Below are 23,093 nucleotides of genomic sequence, written 5' to 3'. Positions count from 1 at the left end.
GGTGTGTAACAGCATCATCAGACTGAGCCTGTTGTCATTGCAGGCAATCTGCGTTACACAGAGGACTTGGTGATTTGGAGGTGGAAGGGCCGTCATGGTCTGGGGCGGTGTGTAACAGCATCATCAGACTGAGCCTGTTGTCATTGCAGGCAATCTGCGTTACACAGAGGACTTGGTGATTTGGAGGTGGAAGGGCCGTCATGGTCTGGGGCGGTGTGTAACAGCATCATCAGACTGAGCCTGTTGTCATTGCAGGCAATCTGCGTTACACAGAGGACTTGGTGATTTGGAGGTGGAAGGGCCGTCATGGTCTGGGGCGGTGTGTAACAGCATCATCAGACTGAGCCTGTTGTCATTGCAGGCAATCTGCGTTACACAGAGGACTTGGTGATTTGGAGGTGGAAGGGCCGTCATGGTCTGGGGCGGTGTGTAACAGCATCATCAGACTGAGCCTGTTGTCATTGCAGGCAATCTGCGTTACACAGAGGACTTGGTGATTTGGAGGTGGAAGGGCCGTCATGGTCTGGGGCGGTGTGTAACAGCATCATCAGACTGAGCCTGTTGTCATTGCAGGCAATCTGCGTTACACAGAGGACTTGGTGATTTGGAGGTGGAAGGGCCGTCATGGTCTGGGGCGGTGTGTAACAGCATCATCAGACTGTTGTCATTGCAGGCAATCTGCGTTACACAGAGGACTTGGTGATTTGGAGGTGGAAGGGCCGTCATGGTCTGGGGCGGTGTGTAACAGCATCATCAGACTGAGCCTGTTGTCATTGCAGGCAATCTGCGTTACACAGAGGACTTGGTGATTTGGAGGTGGAAGGGCCGTCATGGTCTGGGGCGGTGTGTAACAGCATCATCAGACTGAGCCTGTTGTCATTGCAGGCAATCTGCGTTACACAGAGGACTTGGTGATTTGGAGGTGGAAGGGCCGTCATGGTCTGGGGCGGTGTGTAACAGCATCATCAGACTGAGCCTGTTGTCATTGCAGGCAATCTGCGTTACACAGAGGACTTGGTGATTTGGAGGTGGAAGGGCCGTCATGGTCTGGGGCGGTGTGTAACAGCATCATCAGACTGAGCCTGTTGTCATTGCAGGCAATCTGCGTTACACAGAGGACTTGGTGATTTGGAGGTGGAAGGGCCGTCATGGTCTGGGGCGGTGTGTAACAGCATCATCAGACTGTTGTCATTGCAGGCAATCTGCGTTACACAGAGGACTTGGTGATTTGGAGGTGGAAGGGCCGTCATGGTCTGGGGCGGTGTGTAACAGCATCATCAGACTGAGCCTGTTGTCATTGCAGGCAATCTGCGTTACACAGAGGACTTGGTGATTTGGAGGTGGAAGGGCCGTCATGGTCTGGGGCGGTGTGTAACAGCATCATCAGACTGTTGTCATTGCAGGCAATCTGCGTTACACAGAGGACTTGGTGATTTGGAGGTGGAAGGGCCGTCATGGTCTGGGGCGGTGTGTAACAGCATCATCAGACTGTTGTCATTGCAGGCAATCTGCGTTACACAGAGGACTTGGTGATTTGGAGGTGGAAGGGCCGTCATGGTCTGGGGCGGTGTGTAACAGCATCATCAGACTGAGCCTGTTGTCATTGCAGGCAATCTGCGTTACACAGAGGACTTGGTGATTTGGAGGTGGAAGGGCCGTCATGGTCTGGGGCGGTGTGTAACAGCATCATCAGACTGTTGTCATTGCAGGCAATCTGCGTTACACAGAGGACTTGGTGATTTGGAGGTGGAAGGGCCGTCATGGTCTGGGGCGGTGTGTAACAGCATCATCAGACTGAGCCTGTTGTCATTGCAGGCAATCTGCGTTACACAGAGGACTTGGTGATTTGGAGGTGGAAGGGCCGTCATGGTCTGGGGCGGTGTGTAACAGCATCATCAGACTGAGCCTGTTGTCATTGCAGGCAATCTGCGTTACACAGAGGACTTGGTGATTTGGAGGTGGAAGGGCCGTCATGGTCTGGGGCGGTGTGTAACAGCATCATCAGACTGAGCCTGTTGTCATTGCAGGCAATCTGCGTTACACAGAGGACTTGGTGATTTGGAGGTGGAAGGGCCGTCATGGTCTGGGGCGGTGTGTAACAGCATCATCAGACTGAGCCTGTTGTCATTGCAGGCAATCTGCGTTACACAGAGGACTTGGTGATTTGGAGGTGGAAGGGCCGTCATGGTCTGGGGCGGTGTGTAACAGCATCATCAGACTGTTGTCATTGCAGGCAATCTGCGTTACACAGAGGACTTGGTGATTTGGAGGTGGAAGGGCCGTCATGGTCTGGGGCGGTGTGTAACAGCATCATCAGACTGAGCCTGTTGTCATTGCAGGCAATCTGCGTTACACAGAGGACTTGGTGATTTGGAGGTGGAAGGGCCGTCATGGTCTGGGGCGGTGTGTAACAGCATCATCAGACTGTTGTCATTGCAGGCAATCTGCGTTACACAGAGGACTTGGTGATTTGGAGGTGGAAGGGCCGTCATGGTCTGGGGCGGTGTGTAACAGCATCATCAGACTGAGCCTGTTGTCATTCCTGTAACGCAGATTGCCTGCAAAGACATCCTCCTCCCTCATGTGGTACCCTTCCTGCAGGCTCATCCTGACATGACCCTCCAGCATGACAATGCTACCAGCTATACTGGTGGCCACACCAGATACTGACTGTTAATTTTGAAATCAACAGGGGAAAAAAAGGCTACATAGAATATTTTTCCCTAAAATTAATATTCACTATTCACAAATAATTACTTTGATTCACACAATCCAATTCACCACGATTGAACCGAATCCCAACTAATACAATAGCAAAGTGAATCCTTTATTTAGCCAAACTGGAATCGTTTAAATGAATCATGAATTGTTCAAAAAAGTTCAAATCAACTTTGTATGGCCTTATCGGTGTAAAGTTTTTGGGGAGATAACTGTTTAGCTATTATTAGCATGTATGAATGTTAACTATAGGATAGAAGACATGTTTTGAATTAGCTACCTAGTTAATTTGTTCTATCATATTTTGATGATGCTCGCCATTACCGACACGCTAGTGTCATTCCGATCCTGGCTGATATGTACATTTTTATTTGATTGATAAAATATTTAAAAACAGTGCCTAAAAAATTACATTAACAGAAATTATTAAATGAATTTCCATGACATTTCAAAAACGTTTTGGGAATTTATCATTTCCCAACTTTTATTAGGCTCCTGAGTGGCGTAGCGGTCCAAGGCACTGCATCTCAGTGCTAGAGGCGTCACTACAGAACCTGGTTCGATTCCATGCTGTATCACAACCGGACGTGATTGGGAGTCCCACAGGCCGGCGCACAATTGGCCCAGTGTCGTCCGGGTTAGGGTTTGGCCAAGGGTAGGCCATCATTGTAAATAAGAATTTGTTCTTAACTTACTTACCTAGTTAAATAAAAGGTTAAATAAAATTCCAAGACTTTCATGACCCTACGAACCCTGAGGAGGTGTTTGAGACAGTTGGGACACGGCTCCAGCAGTAGCCTGCACACTCACCTGCAGAACTTAAAGAGGATCTTCTCAAAGACCAGGACTGGTCCGGTGCTGCCCAGGATGGTGAGTGGCTGGCCCGCAAACATGGAGAAGGCCACGCCCGTCAGAGACGCCCCGAACAACGACTCGATCGCACTCTGAGTGTGAGTGAGAGTGAGGGGAGATTAGGCAAAGGACGGTGAGCAATTAAACATTTTTATCACAAAGTCATCAATAACTCTAGACAAATACAATATCTCCCATTAGCTTCTGGTGACATCACTCACAATGTTTCCCTTGGTGGCCTCGCCCAGCAGGCCTCCGAAAGTGATGACAGGGGACATGCAGGCGCAGTAGAGGAACAGCACAGAAGCCAGGCACTGCAGGCTCAGAGCATCCCTAATATCTCCCCACAGGAACGGAGCTTTCCTCCTTACATCCATCACCAGGCCCCCAAAGATCCTGACAGAGGAGAGAGAGGGAGGGAGGGGGAGAGAGAGGGAAGACGTCAGAGAGCAGGGAAGCCAGTGAGGGAGTTTTAATAATAGTTTAATTGCTAGAGAGATGTGATATCATCTCTGCACCTTTAGTATTGGGGACAACTCTAAATCAGAGCCAACTCAAAAAACTGGACAGACTAAAATGTAGTAGGCAGTTGGAATATAGCCAGCAATGGAAACCGTGCCAGCTGAGGGGACATAAATAATTGTCACACAGACACAGCTCCTGTACAGGCCACTTCAGGTCATGTTTCAGAGAGGGGTCAAGAACAGCATGTCTAAAGCCTGCATAGACTAAAGTGATGTCACCCTTAATGCCATAGTTATTAACTAACTTCTTCACTGAGCAGCATGTCATTACTCAACATTACACAGTAACTGCTGCTCAATAATATACAACTCTACTTAGTAGGTACCATGAAATCACCTACAATTGAAGACAAGTTAGTAAAAGTAAGAAATCAAATCTAGTATATTTTTGGTATTTTTCATGAACTAGAAATACACTATGGTGTGGTTTCAGTATTATTGGAGCGTGGATGGTGTGTAGACGGTGTGTGTGGGGTACTGGTTTGTAGACGGTGTGTGTGGGGTACTGGTTTGTAGACGGTGTGTGTGGGGTACTGGTGTGTAGACGGTGTGTGTGTGGGGTACTGGTTTGTAGACGGTGTGTGTGGGGTACTGGTGTGTAGAAGGTGTGTGTGTGGGGTACTGGTGTGTAGAAGGTGTGTGTGGGGTACTGGTGTGTAGAAGGTGTGTGTGGGGTACTGGTGTGTAGACGGTGTGTGTGGGGTACTGGTGTGTAGACGGTGTGTGTGGGGTACTGGTGTGTAGACGGTGTGTGTGGGGTACTGGTGTGTAGAAGGTGTGTGTGGGGTACTGGTGTGTAGACGGTGTGTGTGGGGTACTGGTGTGTAGACGGTGTGTGTGGGGTACTGGTGTGTAGAAGGTGTGTGTGGGGTACTGGTGTGTAGACGGTGTGTGTGTGGGGTACTGGTGTGTAGACGGTGTGTGTGTGGGGTACTGGTTTGTAGACGGTGTGTGTGTGGGGTACTGGTTTGTAGACGGTGTGTGTGGGGTACTGGTTTGTAGACGGTGTGTGGGGTACTGGTGTGTAGACGGTGTGTGTGTGGGGTACTGGTGTGTAGACGGTGTGTGTGTGGGGTACTGGTGTGTAGACGGTGTGTGTGGGGTACTGGTGTGTAGACGGTGTGTGTGTGGGGTACTGGTGTGTAGACGGTGTGTGTGTGGGGTACTGGTGTGTAGACGGTGTGTGTGGGGTACTGGTGTGTAGACGGTGTGTGGGGTACTGGTGTGTAGACGGTGTGTGTGGGGTACTGGTGTGTAGAAGGTGTGTGTGGGGTACTGGTGTGTAGAAGGTGTGTGTGGGGTACTGGTTTGTAGACGGTGTGTGTGGGGTACTGGTTTGTAGACGGTGTGTGTGGGGTACTGGTTTGTAGACGGTGTGTGTGGGGTACTGGTTTGTAGACGTGTGTGTGTGGGGTACTGGTTTGTAGACGGTGTGTGTGGGGTACTGATGTGTAGACGTGTGTGTGGGGTACTGATGTGTAGACGGTGTGTGTGGGGTACTGATGTGTAGACAGTGTGTGTGGGGTACTGGTGTGTAGACAGTGTGTGTGGGGTACTGGTGTGTAGACAGTGTGTGTGGGGTACTGGTGTGTGTGGGGTACTGGTGTGTAGACAGTGTGTGTGGGGTACTGGTGTGTGTGGGGTACTGGTGTGTTGACGGTGTGTGTGGGGTTGTGGGGTACTGGTGTGTTGACGGTGTGTGTGGGGTTGTGGGGTACTGGTGAAGTGCTGCTAGATGAAAGGCTGCAGTAGACCTCTTCAGCTTCTACATCAGACTCATGAAAGACTTTCCAGACCTCTAGTGAACAGCTCTCTTCATGTTCATAATGCTTTTATAATGAGCTGCCAAGGTGACCACTCAGTCTGGCAGCTCCTTTTCATCAAAAGGGACTTAAAGAAAACCCATTGTGTGTGTGTGTTTGTGTGTGAGAGAGACCCACCTCCCTGTCCTCTGTAGCTCTGGTCCTGCTTGGTGCTGGTCTTCCTTGAAGGACTCATTATGGGCAGAGCCGTTGGGCAATGAGGGCATCTTCCTCTTGTCCTGTGTAGAGAGAAAAGCCCCCCACAGGACAGGTTACTGCACAGCCCTCAACATTCTAACCATCAGTACTGTACACACACCGTGTCCACAGCAGTTCTCTTACAATATTACCCATCAGCATGTCTCACACGTTCAATAGCAGCCAACCAACATCTTCGTCCAGATCCCTCACCTGAGATGGGACACTCTTGGGGGGCTCGATTCGTATCGTAGGGTCCCACTCTCCTGGGGGTAGGACGGTCACCTGGTCCAGAAACTCATCTATCCCCGACAGCAGATCGTTCCGGTCTTTGGCCTTGTACGCTACATCATGGAAGACCTGGCACAGGACGACAACAGCAGTCTCTCAAACGACAGGTCGCTGCTTCTGACGCCACAGCATGGGACCAATTGGTGATTGGCCAAGGTTGAAATTGGACCAATCCAGAGCTGTGTTGTAGTGCTCCTCACCTCGTCTGTCATCAGCGTGGCGATGGAGCGGCCGATCTCGTGGTACTGAGGACCCTTCCCAAACGGACCCAGCAGCAGGAACAGGAACCTGACCAATAGGAGAGCAGGATAGAATCAGAGTCCATCCAAGCACACCCCCCTCAACACACAATATATTTAAAAAAAATTGTTGTCTATTGCCATAACTCCTTCACAGTCAAAATGACTAACTGCCTGTCATACGATTCAGAGAAGTGTGTGTACACACTTACCTGGTGGGTACAGGCACCTCAGTGAGACCAGTGAGCAGCACGGCGGGGGACAGCCTGATGAAGGCTATGATTGGTCGCTCCAGGAATTCCACCTCTCCCACCAGCACGTTGGACGCCTCCGCCCCAGGAGGGATCTTCTTCATGAAGTTCATGTCCACCTGGGAGGTTGAAGGTCACAGGGTTAAACAGGAAGTATACATGCTTGGATGTTCCTGAAGTTGAATTGTATTGGCCATGCAGGGTTCATAGACATTTAGACAGATTGAATTTCAGGACTTTAAACTAAATTCCCATGACAACAATTGGTGGTGTTTAAATTGAAGTATATATTTTTTGGCAGAAATGTGGTATCAACACTTGGAGGCTGGAGGCTGATCCCATGTAGTCTACCATCTCCTGTCATTGTACAAGGCACTTAACCCCCCACAAAGTAGAATCCCTGTTAGGCAACTGTATAAACACATGTGGTCAACCCTCAGAGTGGAGAGCTGATGGGTGTGCAGGCTTTTGATACAGCCCTGTTCAAACACGTTGCAGTCAGTTTATCAAGGTAAGGTTGAGCAACTCATTTCTAAAATGTTTTGTTAGAGGACTAAAATAAATACATTAAAAGCCTACACTCCTTAGCTCTCCTGGAGAATGGTTGACCTCCCTGGATGTTAAACATACTTGGTGGAAATGTTGCTCTGGCTTTGTCCAATAATTAGCTCATTCAATATATCAAAGATCATATAGGGGGAACGCATAGAGGAAACACTGAACAGTTAACTAGAGAGAGAGAGAGAACTAGCCAGGCTACTAATATTTGAATTGGCTACCTACTCTGTTCTCGATCATATTTTATAGGCCTCTCCTTGAGCAATGGCCCACTGGTACACATGCAGGTGAGGACACACAAATGCACTGAAGTTGATTTTTATGTGATTGGTAAAGAATATGTGCCCAAATAAAATACACAAAAAAAAAGTATTCTTTTCAGATTTGACAATTTTCTAAACGTTTCCAGGACTGGAAAACATTGTAAAATTCCAAGACTTTTCCAAGATTTAAGGCTGTACCAACCCTACATTATGTGTTTGCCAAATTTCTACAAAATTCTCAACTGTTATAAACTGTGGAAAATATAAGATGTGTGTTTTGGTAACATGGTCAGTTACTGAGGATGTGTGTATAGACGGGTAGTTTGAGGGTTGAACTACCCCCCCCCCCCAAAAGAACCAGCGCGTGTACACCATTAATCACATGTACCAGGCAAGGAGACGGGGTACCTTATCGCCTACATTATGGACTCTACCCACTACCTCTACACCGCGGACGCTACCCGCTACACCGCGGACGCTACCCGCTACACCGCGGACGCTAGCCTTACCCACTACCCCTACACCGCGGACCCTACCCGCTACCCCTACACCGCGGACGCTACCCCTACATCGCGGACGTTACCCGCTACCCCTACACCGTGGACCATACCCGCTACCCCTACACCGTGGACCATACCCACTACCCCGCGGATCCTACCCGCTACCCCTACACCGCGGACGTTACCCGCTACCCCTACACCGCGGACGCTACCCCTACACCGCGGACGCTACCCGCTACACCGCGGACGCTAGCCTTACCCACTACCCCTACACCGCGGACCCTACCCGCTACCCCTACACCGCGGACGCTACCCCTACATCGCGGACGTTACCCGCTACCCCTACACCGTGGACCATACCCACTACCCCGCGGATCCTACCCGCTACCCCTACACCGCGGACGTTACCCGCTACCCCTACACCGCGGACACTACCCGCTACCCCTACACCATGGACACTACCCACTACCTCATGCACCCTACCCCTACACCATGGACACTACCCACTACCCCTACACGGGGGACACTACCCACTACCCCATGCACCCTACCCACTACCCCTACACCATGGACACTACCCACTACCCCTACACCATGGACACTACCCACTACCCCATGCACCCTACCCCTACACCATGGACACCACCCACTTACACTGTACTATGGATGCTTCCGTCAGAAGCGATGACCTCAAACAGGACACCTAATAAATAATAAATCACATAGAATATGTGCGGTTGCTGTGCTGCTGACTGAACTGCTGCACAAAAAAAGATAATGATAACATCAGATTCTCTGAACCACGGTCGGACCACTACATACAGATCAACACAGTCACAACACTACGGTCACACACACACAGCACTGGCAGGTAACATGTCAAGTACAGTCACGTCACGGAACAACACAGTCTCATGGATCAACACAACAGCACTGATTGGCCAGGGCCAGTGATTGACAGGAGAGAGGACTTACTGCAGGCCTCCTGGCACCCCCGCCCCAGGAACCACAACTACAGTGGCAAGCATGCTGAGAGCGGGACAAACAGGGGCACAACTTAATTCAGATCACACCATAAGCTCAGCTCACTCAGCTAGGGTCCAATCTGGATCCATGATGTCACCTCTTATTAGAACATCATCCTCATAATACACTGTTCTCATACCCATCAGTCTCCCAAGGAGCGGAAACCAGTCACATTGTTCAGTATCCAGCATGTGTTACTTCAAATGAGATTGAATACTTTCCGAATGCATTGTATATCTGACCCATTGACTTTTTCCACTTGTCACATTCAATTCATTATTTACCTCAATCTACACACAATACCCCATAATGACCAAGCGAAAACAGGTTTTTAGAAATTCATCTTTGAAATGTTTCTACAACTTGATTGGAGTCCACCTGTGGTAAATTAAATTGATTGGACATGATTTGGAAAGGCAGACACCTGTCTATATAAGGTCTCAGAGTTGGCAGTGCATGTCAGAGCAAAAACCAAGCCATGAGGTGGAAGAAATTGTCTATAGAGCTCCGAGACAGGATTGTGTTGAGACACTGGGGAAGTTTACCAAATCATTTCTGCAGCATTGAAGGTCCACAAGAACACAGTGGCCTCCATCATTCTTAAATGGAAGTTTGGAACCAAGACTCTTCCTAGAGCTGGCTGTCCGGCCAAAACTGAGCAATCAGGGGGGAAAAGGGCCTTGGTCAAGGTGACCAAGAACCCGATGGTCACCCTGACAGAGCTCCAGAGTTCCTCTGTGGAGATGGTTGTCCTTCTGGAAGGTTCTCCCATGTCTGCAGCACTCCACCAATCAGGCCTTTATCATAGAGTGGCCAGACAGAAGCCACTCCTCAGTAAAAGGACAAAGAGAAACAAGATTCTCTGGTCTGATGAAACCAAGATTGAACTCTTTGGCCTGAATGCCAAGTGTCACGTCTGGAAGGGGATGGTTCCAGGTTCTACGGTGAAGCATGGTGGTGGCAGCATCATGCTGTGGGGATGTTTTTCAGCAGCGGGGACTGGGTGACTAGTCGGGATCGAAGGAAAGAGATCTTTGATGAAAACCTGCTCCAAAGCGCTCTGGACGATTCACCTTCCAACAGGACAACGACCCTAAGCACACAGCCAAGACAATGCAGGAGTGGCTTCGGGACAAGTCTCTGAATGTCCTTGAGTGGCCCACCCAGAGCCCTGATTGAACCCGATCGAACATCTCTGGAGAGACCTGAAAATTGAGCTTGAGAGGATATGCAGTGTCATAGCCCGAGAAGACTTGAGGCTGTAATCAATGGCAAAAGTGCTTTAACAAAGTACAGAGTAAAGGGTCTGAATACTTAAGTAAAATGTGATTTCAGTTATTATTTTATTTCTAAAAACCTGTTTTTGCTTTGTCATTATGGGGTATTGTGTGTAGATTGAGGGATTCCATTTTTTTTTATTGTAGAATAAGGTTGTAACGTAACAAAATGTGGAAAAATTCAAGGGATCTGAAATCGTATTGAATGCACTGTATAAACCCTGGATTTCTGATGCTATGTATTGGCCAATCAGAGGCTTTGAAGCCAGCGGCTGCCATATTGACTTCTCTGAAGAGCCCTGCATGGGCATGAATTTTAAGCCCGAGCCCTACCTATGCTGTGACGCTCAGGTCCTACCCAGGCCCGATTGCTTCAACCATATTAAAGCCCCGTCCCTGACCGAAACCAAAAATAACTTCCTCCATTAGCTGCTCTGTCAGTCTCACCCTGCGCGCAGCTCGCTCTGCATGCACTCTACTCATGGTGGCTCTGAGCGAGTATCCATAGCAACGGCTCTGCTAGGGCTGCTCTGCTCAATGACGAGACATGACAGAGCAGTTAACTACTTTGTCACTAACAAAACTCAAGGAACATTATTTTCTGTGAAATAATCTATCCTGTCTTATATTTGACGAGGTTGAAGCACTTCTGACACCATGTTATGATCGTTGTCAGATATGACTATTGCGCAGCAGAGCATGAGCAAATGGCTCAGCTTCAAAATGTTTGTGATCAATTTAGTGATATACGAGCATCACCTGTTCCCTAGTTATTGATAAAAAAAAAGTCCCTACTCGGCCCTAACCCAATGTATAATGTCGGGCCCGGGTCGGGTAGCAGAGCTCTAATTGTCTGTCCTCATGACCGTGGGTCTACACACTGCTCAGCAGTGGGAGGAGAGACGTTACCTTGCTGAAGTCCACAGTGCTGTTCTCTCTGCTTCCTCCGTTGATGCGGCTCTCACTCGGTTTACTGTTCTCCAGGTTCCCAGGAGCTGACTGGGGGGATGCCAGGAGGCCTGCCCAAGGGGAGGAAGGGGTAGAAGAAACCAGTGGTCAATTGAACAGTAAAAATGAACTGTGTGTATGGCCGATATGAATGGGGAATTGGTACAATTTGTAGACGTACACAATTATATATGTGTCTGAGAAGGTGAGCGGGGGGGCTATGCATGTGTGACTCAGTGAGTTTGAGAGTTTGTTCAGACATGCAGCTGCTCTGTACATACTGGGTGAGAAACTCCACGTATCACAACAGTCATTAGAGATGGTAGAAATAACTAAACAGTGGGGGGGTCAATTAGGTAGACACCCTGTGTTTACAGGACCAACCCTACGGAGGCTGGAGTTGGACAGAAAGGTTTCAGAGAGATTAGTGGTGGAATGTGCTCCAATGGGGCCCTGCCTGTCAATCCCCTGCTTCTTACTGAACCAGTCAGCCAAGATACACCATATGGTCCAGTTAGACAGCACATTTAAAGCTGGGAAAAACAGAACACACTCACGTGTTGGTATTTACACACACACACACACACACACACATCATGGCCTCAGCCTCTTGCTGTAAAAACGTATTTTGACCTCTCACGGTCTATGAACCTTGCCAATTGAAACTAGGACTTGCTATGGAACTCTGTGTAATACTGTGCAGCGTCTGTGTGCATATGGGGGTGAAACCTGAGCAAGCCTCACATTAAACCCTGATATCATTTATTAGCCAGTGGTAATGGGGGTTATAGTGCCTGATTACAATAACATAGGGCCAACTTAATGTAAACAGTTACCAAACTTCGTATAAGGGTAACTCAACTCCAAATTCAGCCTTTGCCCAAACCGCTCACATTTTCAGGTGAGAAGTTGTGGGTAGCGGGGAAATTGCTCATAAATATTAATTTTGTGGGTGGGTAAACATAGTAGTACCTGATCCCAACACTAAAGCATTCTCACCAGAAGTCCACTGGCACGTGCTGATAATAAAATGATGTGCATCTCGAGCAAATATTGCTCTGGACAGTCAGCTCTCAGTGGAAAGGTGATGAGTTCCTGACATCTACTGCAAGTGTAAATTAAAATCCGAAATGTGGCGCAATTTAAAAATAATAATTATACATTGAAATGTGGACCTACATTTATTGCGGTATTGTGTTGGAGAAAAAAGCGAGTCGTCACCTTGATATAATGAAGATTAGGGGCTAATTTCAATCCAACCCACATTGCAGTATTCATGTTGTAGCTCTTGGTCAAATTAACTCAATAGTCTTGGGTACTGTATAAAAACCTACAACTACTACCAGGGCCACCCCTCTCACAGGCATGCGTTCACTTTTCAGAATTACAAGTGTGTGGGCACAGGATGAATACTGTAAATAAAATGGTTTTATCTATCCATCCATCCATCCATCCATAGTTGAAGTCGGATGTTTACATACACCTAAGCCAAATACATTTAAACTCAGTTTTTCACAATTCCTGACATTTAATCATAGTAAAAATGTCCTGTCTTAGGTCAGTTAGGATCACCACTTTATTTTAAGAATGTGAAATGTCAGAATAATAGTAGAGAGAAGGATTTATTTCAGCTTTTATTTCTTTCATCACATTCCCAGTGGGTCAGAAGTTTACATATACTCAATTAGTATTTGGTAGCATTGCCATTAAATTGTTTAACTTGGGTCAAACGTTTTAGGTAGCCTTCCACAAGCTTCCCACAATAAGTTGGGTGAATTTTGGCCCATTCCTCCTGACAGAGCTGGTGTAACTGAGTCAGGTTTGTAGGCCTCCTTGCTCGCACATGCTTTTTCAGTTCTGCCCACACATCTTCTATAGGATTGAGGTCAGGGCTTTGTGATGGCTACTCCAAAACCTTGACTTTGTTGTCCTTAAGCCATTTTGCCACAACTTTGGAACTATGCTTGGGGTCATTGTCCATTTTGAAGACCCAAGCTTTAACTTCCTGACTGATATCTTGAGATGTTGCTTCAATATATCCACATAATTTACCTCCCTCATGATGCCATCTATTTTGTGAAGTGCACCAGTCCCTCCTGCAGCAAAGCACCCCCACAACATGATGCTGCCACCCCTGTGCTTCACTGTTGGGATGGTGTTCGTCGGCTTGCAAGCCTCCCCCTTTTTCCTCCAAACATAAATGGTCATTATGGCCTAACAGTCTATTTTTGTTTCATCAGACCAGAAGACATTTCTCCAAAAAGTACAATCTTTGTCCTTATGTGCTGTTGCAAACCGTAGTCTGGTTTTTCTATGGCGGTTTTGGAGCAGTGGCTTCTTCCTTGCTGAGCGACCTTTCAGGTTATGTCGATATATAACTTGTTTTACTGTGGATATAGATACTTTTGTACCTGTTTCCTCCAGCATCTTCACAAGGTCCTTTGCTGTTGTTCTGGGATTGATTTGCACTTTTAGCACCAAAGTACGTTCATCTCTAGGAGACAGAACTTCCCTTCCTTCCCGAGCAGTATGATGGCTGTGTGGTCCCATGGTGTTTATACTTGTATACTATTGTTTGTACAGATGAACGTGGTACCTTCAGGCATTTAGAAATTGCCCCCAAGGATGAACCAGACTTGTGGAGGTCTTCAATTTTTTTTCTGAGGTCTTGGCTGATTTCTTTTGATTTTCCCATGATGTCAAGCAAAGAGGCACTGAGTTTGAAGGTAGGCCTTGAAATACATCCACAGGTACACCTCCTATTGACTCAAATTATGTCAATTAGCCCATCAGATGCTTCTAAAGCCATGACATAATTGTCTGGAATTTTCCAATCTGTTTAAAGGCACAGTCAACTTAGTGCATGTAAACTTCTGACCCACTGGAATTGTGGTACAGTGAATTATAAGTGAAATAATCTGTGTTTAAACAATTGTTGGAAAAATTACTTGTGTCATGCAAAAAGGAGATGTCCTAACCGACTTGCCAAAACGATAGTTTGTTAAGAAATGTGTGGACTGGTTGAAAAACTAGTTTTAATGACTCCAACCTAAGTGTATGTAAACTTCCAACTTCAACTGTACACATCTCTGCCCCATGTGGGATTAGAACTCAAAACCATTGAACTATGAGCCATTGTCATCTATTTCTTGTAACGATGGATGTAGCTACAAATAAATGTATAATCCTCATAGCCTCCATGTTTTCTTTCTTCGTAAAAGATGCATGAAACGGTAAGCAAAAACATTGAATTTGGTCATATGCGGAAATGTGCCTTCCTGCCTTTAGAATTTTGTGTAACGCCAGTAGTCTAGTCAAGGAAGCATCATGCAAAATATATATTGGCACACTCCACTTACCAAGACCATTGCCAAATAAGGCGTGCGGTCACCTGTTTTTATAGTAAGCCACGAGGTGGTACCACCAAGCACATCCAGAAGGGAGTGCATTTCATTCCGAACCGCTCGCTTGAGATGATGTAGAGGAACCTTCTCAAGGTGTGATGTAACCGCTGGGGGGAATGAGATTAATAGTAAATCAAAATAACAAAATATAGCCCATTCGCAACCAACTGTGGAAATGAAGACCAGAATTGACGTGTTTCACTAAGTCTAAAACATCTGGTTTGTTTTGATGAAATGTACTCTTTAAGTGCTTCACAAGTCATCAAGCACACAGACAGACACATACAATGTTAAGGACTGAGAGGGGTCAGATTATGTAAGGTGAAGAAGGTGTGGAGGGAGGGTTTCATGCTATTTGCAGGATATTTAACCTGCTGGAGGTGGGGGGAGGAGCTGCACCAGACGGGCAGGGTCTGCACCCCAGACTCCTCCTTGTGGTCCTTGACTAGACCGGACCGGAGCTTCAGTTCCTCCCCATCTGGAGCATGGACCTCCACACTGGGGATACTCCAGCTCCTACCCTCACCGGTCAATCAGAGTAGGGGTGGGGGACAGGCAGGGAGGGGTGGGTCTGGGTCAGTCAGAGGAGGGGTGTGGGACAGGCAGGGAGGGGTGGGGGACAGGCAGGGAGGGGTGGGGGACAGGCAGGGAGGGGTGGGGGACAGGCAGGGAGGGGTGGGTCTGGGTCAGTCAGAGGAGGGTTGGGGGACAGGTAGGGAGGGCGAGTCTGGGTCAGTCAGAGGAGGGTTGGGGGACAGGCAGGGAGGGCGAGTCTGGGTCAGTCAGAGGAGGGGTGGGGGACAGGCAGGGAGGGGTGGGTCTGGGTCAGTCAGAGGGGTGGGGGGACAGGCAAGGAGGGGTGGGGGATCTGCACCTGGTTAGGGGAGGGGCGTTCTGGGGGGTGCTAAGGGGGGAGGGGGGGGTGCTGGCGTTGAGCAGGAAGCGACTGAGGAACTGAGACCCCCTCGACTCCCTTGAGGAGGGAGGGGCGGGAGGTGGATAGACTTCCTATGGAGGGGGCAAGGGTAGTTGGGAAAGCAGAGAAGACAGGATGGAAAAAGGAAAGAGGGAGAGGAAAAATACATCAAGAAGGGTAAGAATACTAAATGTGTGTAAGGGAACAATGCTCTTCATGCTGCGAAGCCCAGGCCTTGGAAGTGTCTTGTTAGTGGAAGTCAAAGACAAAGAGCAGGGGCATATTCAGTACATCCCAAAACGTCACAGGGAACATTTGCACAACGTACATGGAGCCGCAGTAAACCAGGAGAGATTAAGTCAAGATCAATTAACATCTGTCATAATGCCAACTGCCCACAAACAGCAGCAAACATGTTCAGAACACACAAGAACGCTGTTTAGCAACCTTTTGCAACAATGTCACAAAAACACAATAAATGCTGCGGTTATATCACGCTTTAAATAAGGATATACTATAGGTCACTCAAACAGACCAATCACAAGCAAGGGGAAGCTGACCAATAACCTTCAACTGTGATTTAACTGCTACATGATGGCATGTGCACATATTTACTTTGGTTTTAAGTTATTAACTATTAGCCTACTACAACATTTCAACACAAAATCCTAATCACAAAACCATCTTTCCAGGAGAAAACACAATCCAGCACACAAAACAAACTCTCAGACTTATCACTGCAGTGTTCAAGAACAGTCATGATGGGAAAATCACATGCCAGTAAAAGGCTCATGCACCAATCAGATCTTGCCCATCGTCTTGTCACTCAGATACCTCAGCCAATTGACACCTCTTTGAAAGACCCAACCCACTTCATAAAACAACATGCGCATAGTACATACATTCAATCTGTCAAAACACAACCAAAAAGGGTGTAAATAAACCCTTATTTTGTAGAAGAGCTGAAATGAGGGGATGAAGAGCAGAAGAGGAAAAAGGAGAGGTGCAGCGAGGGCCCTCACAGTTTCTCTCAAGCAGGTGTGGGTCAGATTGTTTCTTGCCGATGTCAGCGAAGGAGCGCACCAGAGGGATGCGGTTGCTGAGCTTCTTCTCGTTCTGGTGGTGGTGTCTCTTCAACATGGCCTCCCTCACCTTCTGCCTCAACTCCTCCTCCAGCTGAGCCGACGCCACCATGCTGTCTATCACCATGTCTATGGGGGTACAGGGTAGACTGCATGCTTTATTCAACAGTTACATGCATATTTAACACATTCAACTTTCAGACTCACACACACAGTAAAATGTCTGCAGAGACATACATACACACTCACCTGCGATCTCCTCAATGGTGTTAGCTCTCATGTCCAACATGACAGTGCCGTTGAGGATGCAGCTGCGGAGCTCGAAGAGGCTGTGGAGAGACAGCGTGGCTACGTAGGGCTTACTCCAACGCTCCCCTCCATCCTCCACGTCTTCCTCAAACTTTAACCACCTAAACACACAGATGAAAGGAGCTGTTGATGTTTCCTCATCCAACCACATCCACTAGGAGTAGTGAGGAAGGGTGCGCGTCATGCCTGGCTGTCTCCCTCCACTCGTAGACGTGTCCGTCCCGGAAGAACAGCTCGTCCAGCTCAGTGAACAGGTCGTGGGGCATGTGCTCTTCATCATCATCCTCTGTCCCCAGGATGAACTGGACCCGCTGGGACGGGGTGTCTGAAACACAGGGGGTACAGGCGGAAGATGGGTAATGTAGTACAACCAAGGGGAATATTAGTGGAAAAAGGACAGTAAAAGGTTTGGTATAGGAAACAGGGCTGGAGAACGGATATATGGCAATAGAGCTGATCTGAGGACAGTGAATGAAGCAGACGTTGAGGTGGGAGAGTGAACTGGTCTTAGCTACCATAGGAAGGAGACTCTCGTCCATCTTCATGGTCCGAGCGGTCTCTCCTCTTGCGGTGGTGTCTGTGGCCGCGGTGGCTGCGGTGGTGCCTCCGTTTGGTCTCTCTGCCCAGAGGAACATGGACACCCACATAGACCGCTCTGTGACCTGGGAACAGGGTAGAGAGGCATGGTCAATCACAGTCTACCATGTATAATAGTCTTATCTGCAGTTGGGCTGGGTATATACACTGTGCATTTAATACATATGGTCTGATTTCAGCATTTTATAAATCTTTAGATCCCCTTTCTTTACAGGCCCAAAATGGCATGAGACAAATGCAGTTGTTTTCATACACTGCAGCCACCCTAGAGTTACCGTCACAGACTGTGCCACCCCCCTACACACGTCTTCCTGTCTGTTGTTTAAGTACGTCACACACAATGGTAACCCTTCCCTCTTATCCTCCTCTCAATTTCTGGCGTGTCAAGTGGCAATACCAGAAGCGTTAAATGAATGGACGAGTTACGTGCCGTTCTGACAGCAGCTAAGAACGGATAGAAAGGACGTCACTGCCCAAGACCCGCTACTCTCTACTCACTGCTCGTTGTCAGGACATGGGGAAAGGAGAGAAGGCTCAAAAGGAGAAGGACATGTAGCCTGCTCTTTGTGCTTATAAACACACTTTATCTTTTGAGAGCTGGGACCGTTAAACCGTTCTGGATGGCATACTACTGACGTCAGTCTGGACAGAGCAGATAAATGGACCAGGAGGGAGGTGAGGACTACAGCATGGTGGGTCTTCATCACGCCCCTGTCACATACATGTAATATGTCATAGCCCACTAAGCTCAATGAGGGGAAAAAAATATATTACAAATTATTTTTTATTTATTTTTTAAAATCACACCAAAAACATAGTATTTGTGAGTGGGGGCCTGTGTCTTCCAATGCTTTCCCTATTATGAGCCACGGGGAGTTTTTAGCAGTAATACATATCTGAATACTTCAGTTGTGACCTCCCTAAATGAAGTGTTCCATGCTGTGGGTGCCACCCTTAATTAAAGGTGAGCTGTGAGCCTAGCATAGGAAGCATAGCATGGAGAGAAACATTACCTACCCCCCCATCCCCAGTTCCTCTCTGGTGTCTGGATCAGCTAAAAAAGGTCTGTGATACTCAGCTGATACCCCTGCAGGGTTTCCTGTCTAAAAGTACTTAGTTCCTTCCATTTACATGGATGACAGAGACACACAACAGCCCTAATAATATAACTAAAATCGTTATTGTTCCAGGCTTCCAGCTAACATCTTTATTGCATCTCTGGGCGTTCCTATGAATAAATAACATTCAGAGGTTTTCCTCTGTGGTTTCCATTAGCACCTCTGGGTTGTCAGCTGTAATGTTCTGCGCAGTAGGAGGAGTCCCTGGGCCACACACACGCACACAGTCAGTAGATAAACAATTGTCTCCATAACACTGTCGCTGGCTGGGGTCAGGTCTCCTACAGGCTGCTAATGTCTCCACTGAGACACAGTGCACATCAATTACTATGTAGGCCTACCCCGTACCCGTGCATATCTACTCACAACTGGTGACTCTTGAATATAAAACAAGCTTTCGTTACTCATTGTGGATTTATTATTACGTATTTTACTTTTCTATTATATATAATATTCTATATATATATTATCTATTATATAGGAAGGGCCTGTAATGAAACATTTCACTGTTAGTCTAAACCTGGTCTACGTAGCAGGTGACCAATACAGTTTGACGTTACCTCCCACTATAGACAACCAGTAGTTAGAGACCAAAACTCACTATTTCCAGTCTTTCACATTTCAGAAACAATCATCTGACTTGTGAGACTAGGCTCTTAGGCAGGCTCATGATCAATGTTCCCTGCCTCAAATTATTTCCGCCACTGAGCAAATTTCAGTTATGCTGAGCACAAACGTGAACGTTTTGCGTTTACTGTGAACACGGGGGCTGTACCCACTTTAAGTTAGTTTTAACCGTGGCCAAGTAGGCTACCGTGGTCATTCGATCATTATGTAGTCCTACCAGAGTGGCTGTGAGACCGGCAGTAGGATTTTACAGTGAGGAGGCAGAACATTATTTATTGCCCAGAGTGACACTTTCTATTTGCAAGTGAAGATAATAACAGCCGACGAAATGTACAAGTATTTAGAAAATAATAAACTGGATCAAATAGAGCTCTTCAAACAAAACCCAGCAACATGCTGACCTGTCCCCTGTCCTGTCCCACAAACAATGAGAGGACAGGCTTCTTATGTGGAACCTTTATTTAACTAGGCAAGTCAGTTAACACTACCCTGGCCAAACCTGGACGATGCTGGGACAATTGTGCACCACCCTATGGGACTCCCAATCACGGCCAGTTGTGATACAGCCTGTAGCACATTACCCATGATGCAACTAAAACGGGAAACCCTTACACGTATCTGGTCAATTGACATTCAGAGCACATTAAATACAGTACCATACATACACGTTCAGATAATAAACATATGTAGTTCTACCAGCACACCTCAGTAACTATGATAAACCCATGCTTTAGAGCAGTGTTGACCAATCCCGGTCCTCCAGTACCCCCAACAGTACACTTTTATTGTAACCCAGGACAAACACACCTGATTCAACTAGTCAACTAATCATCAAGCCCTCAATGAGCTGAGTGAGGCGTTTGTCCAGGGTTACAACAACATTTACTGTTGGGGGTCCTGGAGGACCTGGGCTGGGAAACACCGCTTCATAGCATAAATACTATCTGGGATATAAAAACGTACGTCCCCCGGGTTTAAGCTCCTACCGCGCCACCCGTACCATTCATTAACTATGAACAGAACCCTCTTCAAAACTAGGACATACAAGGTAATCATACACATTTCTCACCATCTACCTTCACGTTTTAATTAGTAAACAATATCACATTGCATCTAGAACTTGGTATCACCAAAATGTATGACCAGAAAGAACCTATATTAAAAAATATAAAAAATCTGGAGAAAACAAAAACCAATTCCCGGTGCGCCAAACTAAAAACTCTTGTTACTTCTCATTCACGGATGATCGACCAACAAAAAGAACATCGATGCCCAACATTATCATCAATAAATAACTGTCCTTCTCATAAACCTTGTCTGGTCCTTTATCAAAGGTTTTAGATTTATGTGACAGAGTACATAGGACCATCGTCACAGTGCCCTACGATTGTGGGGAAAATGCATCCCATTTTAACATAGAAATAGCTTTTGAAATAGTTGTTCTACGATACAGCCACTGTGTGGTGTTCTACGATACAGCCACTGTGTGGTGTTCTACGATACAGCCACTGTGTGGTGTTCTACGATACAGCCACTGTGTGGTGTTCTACGATACAGCCACTGTGTGGTGTTCTACGATACAGCCACTGTGTGGTGTTCTACGATACAGCCACTGTGTGGTGTTCTACGATACAGCCACTGTGTGGTGTTCTACGATACAGCCACTGTGTGGTGTTCTACGATACAGCCACTGTGTGGTGTTCTACGATACAGCCACTGTGTGGTGTTCTACGATACAGCCACTGTGTGGTGTTCTACGATACAGCCACTGTGTGGTGTTCTACGATACAGCCACTGTGTGGTGTTCTACGATACAGCCACTGTGTGGTGTTCTACGATACAGCCACTGTGTGGTGTTCTACGATACAGCCACTGTGTGGTGTTCTACGATACAGCCACTGTGTGGTGTTCTACGATACAGCCACTGTGTGGTGTTCTACGATACAGCCACTGTGTGGTGTTCTACGATACAGCCACTGTGTGGTGTTCTACGATACAGCCACTGTGTGGTGTTCTACAATACAGCCTACAGTAGCAGCCACTGTGTGGTGTTCTACGATACAGCCACTGTGTGGTGTTCTATGTCAGCCTACAGTAGCAGCCACTGTGTGGTGTTCTATGTCAGCCTACATTCCATGAGACTTGTGCAGCGCTGGAAATGAACCTGTTTAGCAACTTGTCCTTCAGACAAGGAGGTGACCGAAAATGTTTTATTGTGCTTTTTGATGAGGAAACCACTTTACAAATCAAAAATTATTATTTGCATACCATTATCACAGAGTCAGACAAAAAATGTATGCTACCATCTGCCTATTGACTACGTAGCTTATTCAAGCCCTTCTCAAAATACATCACTGCCCCTTTAAGATATAAAAAAAGCTCTTTACCTGACTGGCTTTTCAAAGATGGCTAGAAGTGTATATGTTTTGTGCTCTTGTAGGAAGCAATCACTTATCACTACCTATTGCTGACCAGAAATTGCTATAACTGGGCTAATAATGCACTAATTAGCAAAGGACATGAACAAATGTGCACACGTGGCTACATGCGGCTCTTCGCTTTGATCTTTGAACAATCTCAGACGGTCTTGCATAGTTCGGTTTATTTCATTATGTTGCATTTAAAAATGTTGATTTGGTCACAATTCCTACAGTAGAGGGAAACGGTGTAAACTAACAGGGAAACTAGCAGAGTGAAGTTCAATCTCGTGAGTCTCTGCGCGGGCTGGTATTTCTTCTGCAAGGCAGTCCTGGGGAGTGGAGCACCCACACACAGTTTAAGGGGAACATTGATCATGATGTATAACAAAACACAAGTAAATATGACTTTAGAGAAGTATGGAGGTTAGGAGAGAGGAGGGACAGAGAAGCGGAAGGGGAACATGGAGGTTGGGTCTGCCTCTACCAACCGTGTGATTATGTGAATGAGTGGTAGTGTTCTAGAGAGAATGAGTGAATGAGTGTGAGAAAGAATGAAGGGGGAGGGAGTGAAAGAGAAGGCTCTATTAAATTAGTGGAGGCTAGAGCTGCAGGCTAATCCTCAGTAATGCTGTTAGAGCTAGAACCAGGGTGGGAGGGGGGGGGGAACAGCTTACACATTACATTCTCACACTTCTCTACCTCATTAACCAGGGTTCCAAATTACACTGTGCTCTAGCTCATTAACCAGGGTTACACTGTGCTCTAGCTCATTAACCAGGGTTCCAAATTACACTGTGCTCTAGCTCATTAACCAGGGTTCCAAATTACACTGTGTTCTAGCTCATTAACCAGGGTTCCAAATTACACGGTTCTCTAGCTCATTAACCAGGGTTCCAAGTTACACAGTTCTGTAGCTCATTAACCAGGGTTACACTGTGCTCTAGCTCATTAACCAGGGTTACACTGTGCTCTACCTCATTAACCAGGGTTCCAAGTTACACGGTTCTCTAGCTCATTAACCAGGGTTCCAAGTTACACTGTGCTCTAGCTCATTAACCAGGGTTCCAAATTACACTGTGTTCTAGCTCATTAACCAGGGTTCCAAATTACACTGTGCTCTAGCTCATTAACCAGGGTTCCAAATTACACTGTGCTCTAGCTCATTAACCAGGG

General features: G+C 47.0%; 1 protein-coding gene across 5 annotated transcripts in view; it reads right to left on the bottom strand.

Moving 5' to 3' along the window:
* The window catches only part of LOC110534121 (sodium bicarbonate cotransporter 3), an 80,996-nt gene that overhangs the window by 32,534 nt on the left and 25,369 nt on the right, over positions 1-23,093 (bottom strand). For 4 of the 5 annotated variants that reach the window (XM_090222472.1, XM_090222476.1, XM_090222469.1 and 1 more), the window contains exons 3-13: positions 17,674-17,820; positions 17,345-17,483; positions 17,099-17,259; positions 16,790-16,978; positions 11,409-11,518; positions 6,837-6,994; positions 6,586-6,673; positions 6,308-6,454; positions 6,035-6,135; positions 3,792-3,966; positions 3,529-3,662 (exon numbers count right to left, since the gene is read on the bottom strand). In XM_090222472.1, the coding sequence (XP_090078598.1) occupies positions 3,529-3,662; positions 3,792-3,966; positions 6,035-6,135; positions 6,308-6,454; positions 6,586-6,673; positions 6,837-6,994; positions 11,409-11,518; positions 16,790-16,978; positions 17,099-17,259; positions 17,345-17,483; positions 17,674-17,820 (1,549 nt within the window). Of the gene's footprint in view, positions 1-3,528; positions 3,663-3,791; positions 3,967-6,034; positions 6,136-6,307; positions 6,455-6,585; positions 6,674-6,836; positions 6,995-11,408; positions 11,519-14,806; positions 14,959-16,789; positions 16,979-17,098; positions 17,260-17,344; positions 17,484-17,673; positions 17,821-23,093 lie in introns of those variants that run through there. The other variant, XM_090222478.1, reaches the window with a different exon arrangement.

The sequence above is a fragment of the Oncorhynchus mykiss genome, chromosome 3 (assembly GCF_057628025.1).
Source record: "Oncorhynchus mykiss isolate SJ-2025 chromosome 3, ASM5762802v1, whole genome shotgun sequence".
Taxonomy (NCBI): domain Eukaryota; kingdom Metazoa; phylum Chordata; class Actinopteri; order Salmoniformes; family Salmonidae; genus Oncorhynchus; species Oncorhynchus mykiss.
This window is presented reverse-complemented; position numbering and strand designations above follow the sequence as displayed.